Source organism: Ammospiza nelsoni, chromosome 1, assembly GCF_027579445.1.
Source record: "Ammospiza nelsoni isolate bAmmNel1 chromosome 1, bAmmNel1.pri, whole genome shotgun sequence".
Classification (NCBI taxonomy): Eukaryota; Metazoa; Chordata; class Aves; order Passeriformes; family Passerellidae; genus Ammospiza; species Ammospiza nelsoni.
The window spans coordinates 67,733,950-67,747,307 of record NC_080633.1 but is presented as its reverse complement, the minus strand read 5'-3'; the positions used below and the strand labels follow the sequence as shown (position 1 = coordinate 67,747,307).

At 39.3% G+C, this 13,358-nt stretch overlaps 1 protein-coding gene across 1 annotated transcript; it reads right to left on the bottom strand.

The window, feature by feature from the left end:
- Nucleotides 1-514: 514 nt before the first annotated feature.
- On the bottom strand, nt 515-10,243 carry BLOC1S5 (biogenesis of lysosomal organelles complex 1 subunit 5). Its single transcript, XM_059473879.1, has 5 exons — nt 10,052-10,243; nt 8,766-8,848; nt 6,527-6,656; nt 4,844-4,902; nt 515-2,599 (listed from the first exon to the last, which is right to left on the bottom strand). Exons 1-5 carry the CDS (start codon nt 10,164-10,166, stop codon nt 2,420-2,422), a joined length of 567 nt encoding a protein of 188 aa, XP_059329862.1. The 5' UTR covers nt 10,167-10,243; the 3' UTR covers nt 515-2,419.
- Nucleotides 10,244-13,358: the final 3,115 nt, after the last annotated feature.

Sequence of the window (13,358 nt, the reverse complement as noted above, 5' to 3'; positions counted from 1 at the left end):
ATCTCCCAAATAGCCGAGACTGTGAATAACAAAGTCTGGAATTTTGAAAAGAAAGTTGCACTGTGGAGAACTATTGTGTTCAGACAGACCACAGTCCCACTTTGATAAAAAAATTCTGAAAACAGAAATCTTTATCAGTCAGACATACTGAGATAGTATTGGACACATAGGTATTGGTTGAGATTTTTTTTAAGCATTTGGACAGAAAAAAAGGTTTTCCTATAAATGTTGACAAGCTGCTTCAACGATGATTAAGCTTTTCCAAGCACCTACAGCATATCATGCAAAAAAAGGTGAAAGTTACTAAATGAAATTATTTCAGGAACAGATATTTTTCATTTAGTCCGCACCATGAATAACATTGACAAAGAGGTAGACAGATTTTCAAGAAGTGTGTTTTCAAATGATCTCCAGCATAAAGGATTCTTTACCATAAAACATCCTGAAAGAGCAACACATTTTCAGTGCTAGTACTTATTAAGCTTTCAAAAAAATCAGGAGCACACATCCCAGGTTTTGGAAATGCCATTTTATTTTCCAGTGAATATCCAAATGTAACACTTGCATCATTGTTTATCAACCATCAAATTGATGAAATACTAAAAGCTCCAGTGCACAGTTAATTAGATATCTAAATCTTAATAAAAAATATCAGTGCAAAAATAAAAATTAATTCAGTATGCAGTTAAATGCATTTTGTTATAAAGATATTTGGGCTTTGAGCACGTATACATCAAATTATCTGGTAAGAGAAGCCACTTCCAGTCTGTGCTCCAAACAAAACTATTCCACACCCAGTTCTAAAGACAGGCAAGAACTAATTTCTTCTTTTTAAATGAAAAGTCTGAGCTTAGTTACAACATTCATCATGGGTACACAAGCTGAGAAATATTACAGAAGTCACCCTCTATTCAGATAGGAGTTGTTCAAAAAAGAGGCTTTCCTATTTTTCATATGTGGGATCCTTTGGAGACATCTATGTTTTTTCCATTCAGAACAGAGAATTAACAACATTCCAGTGTGCCCCAGTGTTGGCAAATCCTCTTTCAGTCCAGATACACAATGATGATTGATGAAGCTGTTGGGACCACGGTAGCAGGCAGAACAGCTTGGCAGGAATTCAGTGTTATTGAAAGAAATCTCAAATACTTATTCCATCTCCTCTACTCACTTTAATCACACTATCAACATGCTGCCAGGAATGGAGCCTTGAAAACAAGCCATAAACTTAGACAAGCAACACTTGTTGGTGTATTACTGCTGCAATACAGGTAAAGTGTAAATTCTGTTTATTTTTACCTGTTTCCATTCTCCATTAGACACCAGCTAAATTATGGAAAGATATTTCCTGCACTAACGGTTAGCTTGCAGCAAATTTCATTAAGGTACTACGTCTCATTTTCCTCGGTTAATGAACTGATTGAGTTAACTTCTTCAGTTGCACTGCTGGTAACTGCAAGTTTGGGATAAAGGAAAGCAGCGCAGGAGAGTATTTCACATATGCTGTACAAGTTGGTAAGAAAGAAGATCAGTACTACAGGCATTTAACCACTAATCTGCTCATTAGTTATGCTGATAAAGAAACAAAAATCTTCCCTCATTTCTTCATAAAAGTTCTGACAAGCTTATCCTAAGTAAACCAACAGCATGCCAAATATTTAAGGTAAAACTGTACTAGCTATAAAGCTAATACAAAGACTGATATGCTTCTCATGATCACTTTTTTAGCTTGTTTTGGCTTTGCTTAGAACAGTAAAAGAGATGCCTGAGACATTTACAGGGAGAAAAAAAGAAGGAATTGTTGACCAAGCTTACCTTACACATTTTTTGTTAACAAAAACTATTCAAATTGCAACTCTCCTTCATAATACTGAACATTCAACCCAAAAGTTTAAATTACAATTGGATTTAAAACTCTGTTGAGATCTTTCACTGGTTAATCTTCAAAGTAAAACATTCCATGAGACAAGTTTATTTTCTTGAAATCTACAAGCAGAATATAGAGTTTTCCCAGTGACTTCTCAGCTAACTATGGCTGGAATCTATTAACCTACTTTTTGGGAAAGGGCTGTGGCTGCACACCAGGATGGCTGATATTACATTAGTCTCTGTTTTCCCAAATGATATGATACTCTGCTGATGGGAGAGAACTCCAGTTTGCAACTCCCTGAGCTTGATGTAGTCACACAATTTTCAGCTCCAGCTTCCAACAAACAAAGAAATACTGGCATTCCACCTGCCCTGAACCAAAAAAGCATAGATAGGCACTTAAGTTGAAAGTATGCAAAACATTTCTTCCCGTACCAAGACTGTAGAGGAAATCCTCCTTTTTTCTATCAGCTTCAGCTTTCCAAAAGAACCTTAATTTAAGTCAGAACCAACTGAGCATGGCACAAATCCAGCATTATTGAAAAAGGTGTTAAAAAGAAGTATATTTGGCCAGTTCCTTCTCCATCTCTGCATATTGCTCTTTGAGGCGCTCCATCGCCTTTCTGTGCTCTTCGTCCACCTCCGCGCGTTTGTTCTGCTGTTCTCTCATGAACTCCTCCCAGTGAGCAATGCACTTCTCCTCACGAGCCATCATCTTGTCTGCCTGAAGCTGACAGGAGGAAAACAGGAAGCTTTTAACCATCATTTCCATAGTAAAACAGGGGGGTTAATGAGAGCAACACAATGTTGAACTATCTGGAAACTAGCACGAAGACATATGGAAAGGAGAAACTAAAGAGAAAACATTTATTTTTGTATAGCCAATCCAAAACAAGTGGCAAAATGTCTGCAATACTATTAATGTGATTGTATTAGCAATGATGCTATTTCTATAAAATATTATAACAGAGATATTAAATGTTTTGAAACTGGCAGCTAGTGTTTCTGCTTTAGCCAGCTAGCTCTCACTGTGATTAATGTCTTCCTTTATAAATAAGTTATTTTTCCCCTCATATTTTCCTACTGCTTGGCTTTGCTAAGTTTAATTCCATTCACTATCTTATCTTGAAAACAAAAAAAGTCTAGATATCTAGAAAAAGAGATCCCAGACACATCAAATGCACATGACAAAACACAATGTAACTGTGGATTGCTTGGGAGCTGTATTGACAGTCTGGCCCCCTTATATTACAAGTGCAGAAGCCAAAATAAACCTAGGCAGTTGTTCTTCTATTTGCTCCATGTCCCAGCAAAAAAGAGGATTAATCCTTCTTTTTCTCTCTCCTTTTCAGTGTATCAGCAATAACTGTTTCTGATGTGTGGCATTTTTGTCAACTAAAGGCACTGGGAACCCATTTATGTATTCTTAAACCCATTTATGTCTTTTTATATTTCTGCTGTTCTTCAAGATCACACAGCAGGGGCTAAATAAACGACTTTTTTCAGTGCAGCTTTTGATACACTTTAACAACATTGTGTCAAGATCCATTTTGTTTGCACCCAATACAGTAACATCTCCCGACAAGATACACAAGTGTACACTAACAGTTTGACAGGTACACTACTTTGTATTCAACAGGTTTTGAAACATGGAACTTTTGAAACATTTGAAACTTTTTGACACAATTACACATCACCTACCCAAAACTAACAATGCTTTCTGCCAAAATCTCATTATTTTTTCAGAACACATAATTTCAGAAAAGTAAGAAAAAGGTATTTCTCCTTAAGTGGCTGCACTACAATGACAACTTTTACCTATATTTTTTAACAAGCTACCTACATGTTACTACTCTCAGTTGGAAAGTTTTAAGCTAGAAAGTTGTACTATGCAAACTTTAAGAAATGCTATGAATCCTGGATACCTATAACTACTCTTCCACTACACATTAAAAGAAAAAAAAAAGAGTGGAAACATCCAGCTAATATTTTTAAAAAAGAACAGTCACCATTCTTACTAAGTGACTGTTCATTTTCTAAGTTATAAATTTCTTATTAAAGTTTTACCTCAAACAAACAGTAGCAGAACTGTAAGAATTTCCTACCTCTCTATGAGTATCTACTCTAGTGTCAGACACAAGCAAACTCTGTCAGTGCTCAGACATGTGCTGTTTGCCCAGTACCAGTGCTCAATTGCAACTGGACTGCCCATCTTCATCAGTTGCAAAAAAGGAAAGAAAAACATGACTATCAGCTTACATCCATGAATGCACAGCCTGTTTTGCTTGATAGTCATGGAAATGTCTTTGGTTTTTCCTGAACTAAATTATAATCAACAGCATTTTGCAAGTAAAGAGATAACACAGGAATACAATAAAGAAGTAGGATTGGGAATACATGAAACTAATTTAATGTATAATTTTCCAGGTTTTAGATTTAGAGCACATGTATTTCAAATAAGCAAAGTGTGTAGCCAACTGAAAAGGTTCCAATGATTCGCATGTTCCTATAATATACCTCTTCATTAAATAACCCATCCACAAGTGAAAAAAACACTTCCTTTTCAACAAGCAATATATATAATATGGTCAATGTTCTCAGCTAACTAGGAAAGATTTACATTTCCATTCTGGTAGGTTAGTAGATGTTTTTTGTTCCACAGAAAACAAGCTTTTTTATATTTAAGCTTTCCCTGTATGTGACAAATGTTATAGTCTGAGCTAGGAGGAAAAATAAAGCAAAGGAAATAAAAAATAGTTTCCATATATCAGGAGATTGTAGAAAGAGTTAGCTAGATCATTAACTTTACAGTGAGCATTTTATAAGTGCAGAAATCACCCCAAGAGAAGTTTTACTGCCAGTATATAAGGTACAGAAAAATATGTTTTTAAGTTTATACTGAAGGCAGACAAACTTGCTGTGAAGCACAAAACTCTTAGATCACAAAATAAAAATCCATCCATCTATCCTTTACCTTTCTTGCTTCACACTCCCTCTCTTGGAGTCTATGGATCATAGCATTGGCAGCTTGCACTGAAACAAGAAAATGCAGTAGATCAGTCTGCTGTTGGAAATCAAAGAAACTTGCCTGAAAGGGATTTAGAAGATGCAAGGCTGTTGCAATGTGAAGATTATATTCCACTGTGTCACTTAACTCTGCCAAGAATCACCTCTACTTGCAGAAAATGCTTCACACTTACAACTTTAACACTTATAAAAGTAAGCAGGCTTATTGCAGAGTTCAACCTTTGTGTGTTCTAGAAGCCAAAAGCAGGAAGGCAGTGAGGTCCTCTTGTGCCCACACTTTTAATGTTGCTGGTGAGCTGGAGTGCACTACTGAGCACCTCAGAAGACATCAAAAACCACTCTCTACTTAGCAAGTAGAAACAGGTGATCAAACTCTAACTCTTGAGTTAGTTGAGGGGTTTTTTTAAAAATTTTTTTCCCCCATCAGCTGTGTATAGACTCCACATGTACATCTTTATGCTCTTTAACATCTTTATGAGTCCATCTCTTTTCTCCCTAAGACTAAGCCTGGGAAAACTTGTCAGTGGAAATAGGAACTGCATTCCTATGCACTTTTCCCCCCCAACACAGAATTAAATACACTAATTTCCCAAGCAGCAACTGGATGCAGTCCTGGACAACTGGCTCATGCTGCTGCTGCTCCAGAGGTCCCTTCCCACTTCAGCTATTCTGAGATTCCATTACTGAAGATGCACTGCACAGCTGGCCATGAGAAAATCAGGGAGGAGCATCGAAGGTTCACCCCAGTTAGGTATTAGGATGCCTTGTTTGCATGACTAAATTGTAAGTTTCAATGTTTTCCTGCAATCCTTTTGGTGTGGAAAGTACCATCTACCATTTGCTACTCTGCATATGCCAGATGTCATATAAATAAGTTATAGGAAATTAAATGCTTATACAACATGCCACACAAATTGTAACAAAATCCACAGTGGCATGTTTCAGCTGCATAAATTCAGCAGCTAAAGCTGTGTACCCACACTCTCTTAGAATCTCTTTTGAAGAAGCCATCCTGCTAAATGTAGTAAGGGAAAAAAAGCACATTTAAAAACTAGTGCAAATTTCAAACATTCTTCTAAAATCTGAGCAGTAAAGAAATATATTAATAAGGATGAAACTAAAATTAACATGCAATTACTATTACTTCCCAATCTGTTACTGAATAATGATGATAATAATAATAAATTTCATAGCTATACAACAGTAAGTTTTATTTTAAAGGATTTAAGGGAGACAGTATTATGCACTCCTGTGGGAAAATTAAGAAACTTGAAGTTAACATCACAGCATGGTTGCAACAAACCAGGAAACCGAAACTTTTGTCCATGGTTTTAGTCAATGTAGAACACTGTTTCTAAGTGAATAGGAAAAGAATGGGCTAAAATAGCTTCTACTTAAACCAACAAAAAACTCTAATGTAATCTTAACAAGAGCTGATTGGCTGGACTACCAAGTATCACAAAACTTCCCTGTTGTTTCCTTTTCAAAGTTGCACAGAAGTGAGAACAAAGCACATAAAGAATAGAAAATTACACAAGAGTGGCAATTTTTTAACAGATTATACTTTGAATCCAAACTACTTAAATTACTCCTCAAAATGATCAAGAGCAATAAGAAGCAACCTGCTTACATCTCTTGAAGGTTTCACTCAGATTGTCCTGCATTGCCTGCTCACACTTTGGAAGAACACGTTCATTTGCATCAAAGATTGTATTTTTGAGATTTTCAAGTACTCGCAGCTCTCGGAGGCCACGTTTTTCCTGCCACAAAAATGAAAGAAAGTGAGTGGCTAACAAGGAATTCCACTTCACAAATTAGAGATGGTTTCCCAGCTGATAAACTAATAGCTTTATCTCAAAGACTAGACCATTGTCTATGGAAGTGTCACTCTACTTATTTAACAACAAAGATAAAATTGCCAAAAATAGACAGCAATGTTCCATTCATCACATTAAAATACAAAAAATCCTCTGAATGACTCCTCTGGCCCTTGTGAGAAAAGACAGTATCAACTATTTACACACTGTGGGGAAAAATGTCCTGTTGTGTATAGATAATTTACAGCATCTCTAAAACAACAAAGAGCAACAGAGCTTAAAAGCATTTCATTTTTATAACTCAGTTGGTTACTGGGAAATAACACAGTAGTGATTCTGCTTGCTTGATGTCTGACCTTCCATATTTAGTATGGCAGGAGGTGAAACCAACACAAGTAAAATTGTTTTAACTGAAGTAAAGCAATGAAATTGACTACACAATAATATAACACAAGTCTTCTAGATCACTACTCACCATGACTAATTATAAGTACAGCAAGATCTTGTTTTATTGTCTAAATTTATGAAATAATCTATTTTTCTGAAGCCACAGCACTATTCCCACTCTGAATTTCACCAGCATTTTACTTTAGATAAAAACTCGACATAAACAAAAAATACTCTTTTACATGAAGTGGGACAGGGATCACCACACCCGTTTTAAAACTTCAGAAACAGAGCACAGGCAAGCAAAACTCCTTAATTAAACAGGTTCCAGATTTCCTGAATGCAAATCTCCATTCCTTGCACACTAGGTGCTAATCATTGAAAAAATTAGCATGTATCTCAAAGTTAGAAACAAATGGAATTTTTGAGTGCTGGTGGTCCTAACCCCACTTTAAAGAAATTCTGAATTGCAAAAATTTAAATAATCCTCTACTTTGCTATTTTCCCCCCATAAAAGTATAAACCAGTAACTAAATTTCAAAAAAAGATCTAATTTGTCTAAGAAACAGAACACGACTTCAGGTGAAACGAGACAAATACATGAATTATCAGCCTAAAGATACAAGTTCTAATTTTGTCCATGAGTTCAACATTTTCCTTCCTATGGAATGACATTTAAAACTACTTACTGTATCCTACAGCTTAGTTAGGGAAAGCAGAGAAAAGAAATAACTTCTGACTCTCAAGCCCATATGATACAGATCTGATGAGAGTTTATTTCATATCCACATTTTGCTAAACCAGCAGAGACAAAATAGACCTGCTTGAAATATAAGCTACAATCTAGGTTGTAGGGGGCTGAGGGAGAAAGAGTTTAATGTCATTCAAAATCAGGTCTGCATACTAGAATTTTGAGGTGTAGCTGCATTTTCAGCTACATTTTTAAATTCCACATTCTGTAAGAAAGAAAATCTATACAGAAACTGGTATCCTTTGCTGGTGAGGATTCAAATTTTCTAAACTTTTGCTGCCATCTTGTGGAAACCAAATTACACTTTCCAGGCAAAGGTGTACATAAATACTTCTACACATTCAGTACTTTAGCCTTAATTGCAGCCAATGAAATAACAGTTATTCAATTTTTAACTATTTTATTACTTTGCAAAAAGTGCTCCTCTTCCCTTCCAGTAGTATAAGTTTCTCCTGTGTAATGAAAATAAAAACAAACAAACAAAAAACTGTGCTAGCTGAATCCAGCTGAGGCATAAAGTAGCTTTTCAAAGAGATGTAAACCCACGCTAGCCAACAATACTTTCCTTGAACCAACTGGATTTCTCCAAGATGTTAGGACTACATTATTCTCCAACATCAATATTCTTGCCAGTCTTGTGCAGGAAAAGAAATAAACCAAAAAACCACATCTTCTTTTCAAAAGTTTTAGAAGAAAAAGACCTAAATTACTGCCTTCTTTGCTGAAGATGCAGACATATACTACAGGTGTGTTATTTTTGGAAAAAAAAATCCACGTCAAACCCTTTTGAAGAAAGTTATGTACCTGCTATGATATCTAAAATGATGCTAAAGCTGTTCAAAGTTTCCGACACTGCCAGCCTCGAATACTTCAAATTCTTACTTCATACTTACTTCTTACTTACAAATACTTACTTCAAATTCTTTAACAAAGTAACGTATTTCTCCCTGAATTACTGGTCGGTGATCCAGCAGTCTTGAATAGACTTCCCCAACATCTAGAAGATTGACAGACAGAATTTTAGTTCTTCTCTCACTCTCACACCAGGCAACACAACACACACAGCACACTGTACCTCAGTGTGAGGAAAGACTATTGCTCACCAAGAACATACAAAACCAAAGGAGCATCAGAACAGAATTTTCAGAGTAACCTATGTATCCAGCAAACTGCCAGCTTAGATAAAACACAACAAACCAGATTCCAAAGACACCTTTCACTATTCCAGATGCCAAAGACACCTTTCTGAAAGGTGAACACTCTCCTCTGCAGCTCAGCACCCTTTGTTTCAATCCTCTTTCTCCTTAGTACAGCTTCCATATCTCATTTTTAATGCTGGTAAAAGACCAGAGCTAAACACAGCACCCTAACAGAGATCCACAGAGTAAGTGTGGGAGTCTTCTGCAGCAAGAGACAGGAGGAATCCTCACTACAGAGAAAAACTGTCAATAGTTTCTTGTTTTCTAGGGCCAGACTTGAAATTGAGTCTTGAAAAAGAGTATTTACTATTTAAATATATGGGGAGAAACAGGCTTGCCTGTCGCAAAGAAAAAGCCTGCTAAATTGAAAAGCACTCTGAGAACACAGCAAGTACTGTTTCAAGACATATACAATGTAGTCCCAAAAAAAGACTTTAAGGTGGCACCGCCATCCCAAGGATGCGTTCTCCTGCCCCAGCTGATGGACCTGTCCTGTGGCTCTACTGTATCCACCTGGGTTTGTTCAACACCCTGAATCCCAGCACATTCAAAACAGTGCAGAACGATTATTTAGAGATTCGGGAAAATCATGACTGCAGTAAATAATGCATGGGCTGAGTACGAACGGTTCAGAGCGCGGATTGACCACGACAAAACCTGGGTGAACCAAAAAGTAAGAAATTCCCAGGAAACTCCATGCCTGTGGCAAGGGTCGCGGTGGCCGACTCGGCTCCCCGAAAAAAAGCCACAGAGACACCCAGGTTCCCAGTTCGGAGAGACGAGAGCCAGCAAGGTCTGCCGGGTGTCCAGCGTTAAACCCCAGCACACGCCCCGCACCTCGGAGGGCGGGAGGCCGCTGGAATCCCGGAGAGAGCTGGACGGTCCTGGGGGTGTCGGCACACTGCGGCCGCTCCCAGGCCCCCGGGCCGTCTCTCCGCCGCTGCCGCGGGGTTACACGGCGGGCTCGGCGCCTCCGCGGGCCCGCACCGCTCCCTCCTTACCCTTGATGATGGGCTGGATCGGGGAGCCGGCGGCCGGGGAGTCCCGTCTCCTGTCGGCCGGCGGCGGGGCCGCCGCGCTGCCGCGGCCGGGGGACGCGGGGCCGGCCCCGCTCATGGCGCTCGGCGGCCCCCGTGCAGCGCAGCCCGGGCTGCCCCGGCCCTGGCCCGGCCTCCGTCCCTTCCCGCAGCGCTTCCGCCGGGCCCGCTGCCGCGCCGTGAGCTCATCGCGGCGCGCCGGCCGCGGAGGCGGAACCGCCCCCAAGGAGCCCCGAGCGCTCCCGAACCGGCGGGCCTGGGGCGGCTCCTGTGGGGAGGGAGAGACGCGCACGGGTCCGGAGAGGGGCTGGAGGGCATGGCCTGAGGAGGGTTTGAGGGAGTGCGGGTGTTAGCGTGAGGCAGAGGAGGCTCAGGAGAGACCTTACTGCTCTCCACAAACGCCAGAAAGGAGGGAGTAGCCAGGTGGGTCGGTCGCTTCTCCCGGGTAATCAGTGACAGGACAGGAGGACATGGCCTCAACGTGTGTCTGGGGATGTTCAGGTTGGACATCAGGAGGAATTTCCCCACAGAAACGGTGATTAGACACTGCAATGGGCTGCCCCGGGAGGTGGTGGAGTCGCCATTCCTGGAGGTGTTTAAGGAAAGATTGGACGTGGCGCTTGGTCTAGTTGGCATGGTGGTGTTTAGTCATAGGTAGGATTTGATTATCTCAGAGGGTTTTTGCAATCTAATTGATTCTCTGATTCAGTAATTATAGTAAGAGACATACATTAACCCACTTTGCTTTTAGGTGCAGTAAACATGAATAACAACTGCTGGACACACGGGCTACAAATAAACAAAAAACCAAACAAAGAAATAAAAAAAGAGCAGCAGACTCTATTTACAGCTATTTAAAAAAGCAAAAAGTGATGTAAAATCCCTGTACATTTCTTTTAAAACCATTTCAGAGTACGAGAGAGGCTCTCAGTATGAGAAAGGTATGGAGCTCCTGGAGGAGGTTCAGTGGAGAGCTGCAAATCTGATTAGGGGACTGGAGCATTTTTTACAATGAAAGGCTGAGGAAACTGGGCTTGTTCAGCCCTGAGAAGAAACATCAGAGAGGGAACCTTATCGATGTCTATCAGCATCTGAAAGGAGGGTAACAAGAGGATGGAGCCAAGCTCTTCTTGGTGCCTATTGCCAAGCAATAGGACAAGATGCAATGGGCAGAAACTGATGCACAGGAAATTTCACCTGAATATGAGGAAGTTTTTTTACTGTGCAGGTGACTGAGCACTAGAACAGATTGTGCAGAGAGGTTGTGGAGTCTCCCTCCCTGGAGATACTTAAGTACCTTCTGGATGCAATCCTGTACCAAGTGCTCTAGGATGTGCCTGCTTGGGCAGGGAGGTTGGACCAGATGATCCACCATGGTCCCTTCCAACCTGACCCATCCTGTGATTCTGTGAGAGCATTAGGATATTCTCAATACACTTCTCCTCCCTCTTGGCTGCTTATACATTACAGTATATTAACTTCTGTTTGTGACTTTTTTCTTCCTGCTACTCAATAAACTCAATAATTTCTAGAACAGGCCGATTCTGTTTAGACCATTGCATCTAAGTTTGTTTCTTGTTTTACACATTTTTTTTTTTAAATCTGCAAGACATACCACACTTCTCAGTGTCATTGTATAGTCAATAAAGAATAAATTGGGCCACAAATTCTGCTACAGCTACTGCAGCCTTCAGTGTCCTGAAGGCTTCCTTCCTACCTGGAATACCAGAAAGGTGCCACTTTAGCTGGAACAATTACTAGTTTATTAGCAGAAAACAGGACTAGTATGTATTCTTTGTTAGAAATTAGTTCTGCACATGTTCTACTCTGCATAGCTTTTATAAATGGGAGCAATTGTGTGGCTCAGGAAAAGGGGGACTTTTTAAAAGCTATTTGAACTGACACAAAAAATGATTCTATTATTAAATCCTGTGCCACATAATAAAAGCTTGGAAACTGCTCATGGAAATTACTATATGGAGGTTTTTTTGACAATGTCTATAATCTTCTAAACTCAGGCTTAAAAATGAGTTAATTGGTTCTTATGTTGGGAAGTGTTCAATACTTCAACTAACATTATTATTAAATTCAGCATACTTATATAATGTAAAATAGTTTTTCACTCCTTCACTGTTACATAGTCTGTAAGTATTACATTAATTAGGCAATTAGTAGATATAATAATTACTTTAAAAATAGTTCCCTTCTGCATTATCCATTTCCTGAAAGTGACGAGCTATTGCAACCTGTAAATTAGTATTTATGTTTTTCCATTTGAATCCCAAACATGGAAGTATTTGATAATCACCAGTAAATTACAGTCATGCTCATATATTAATAATATCTACAGGATATTCCAGCTGGCTTAGTCATCACTACTAATTTGGGCTAGAACTGTTCAAATCTTAATTTTACTCTTTCCAGCTTTCCTTTCATAGCCTTTCACAAGTTATTTGCTCCTCTAGGCCCTATGCTTTTTATTTGTCAAAAAGGAAATCCTGTACATAAGCAGCTTTGTAACTGCTGCATTTCTAGGAAAGAGTTTTTACATCATGACTAATGTCAGGTTCAGAATTATGGGACTGCAACAAGGGCAAATCATGTGACAGATAGTTCCATTGTTCCATTGGTTTCTAGGACTACTGTTCTGAAACCATTCCTCTTTTGTTTGAATAATGTTGGGTTTTGCTTTTTTTATTATTTTTTTTTTTTTTAAGAATATGCTATTTGTTGTATTTATGCCTGGTTTTGTTTTTTGTTCCCCTGCTTACTCTCATTGCCCAGTCAAGCTTATTTTCAAAACATATTTTAAAGAAATTAAGGAGGACTTAAAGAGGTGATGGCTATAAAAAGACAATACTTGTGGAGCCCCTAACCTGTCAGTTTGTAGAAAGTAGTCATCAAGTCACAAAAATATGGAAATAGCTATGGCTTGCAGCATGAAAATCAACATATGTATTCATCATGTATTTTTTTGGAAGATAGGCTAAACAACCTCTGTCATTTTTGCCGTGCAATGGAACCCGCTTTCTCTTTTAGGGATCACCCTGCCACTTCCCATTAGCATTAGCAGCACTCTGAATTGCAGAATCTTCAGCTGAACGTGCCGAGTCCTGTCATTTCCCCCACAGGCTGTCTGGCGATGATAATCCACGAAAGGATTATTTCATCCAAGTGGCGGTGTCCGAGTCAAATGCCGGCAACAGGCAGGAAAACCCAAACCTGTTGAGGCAGACATCTGCCCAGATGGGAGGAATCGGAGCGACGGCCC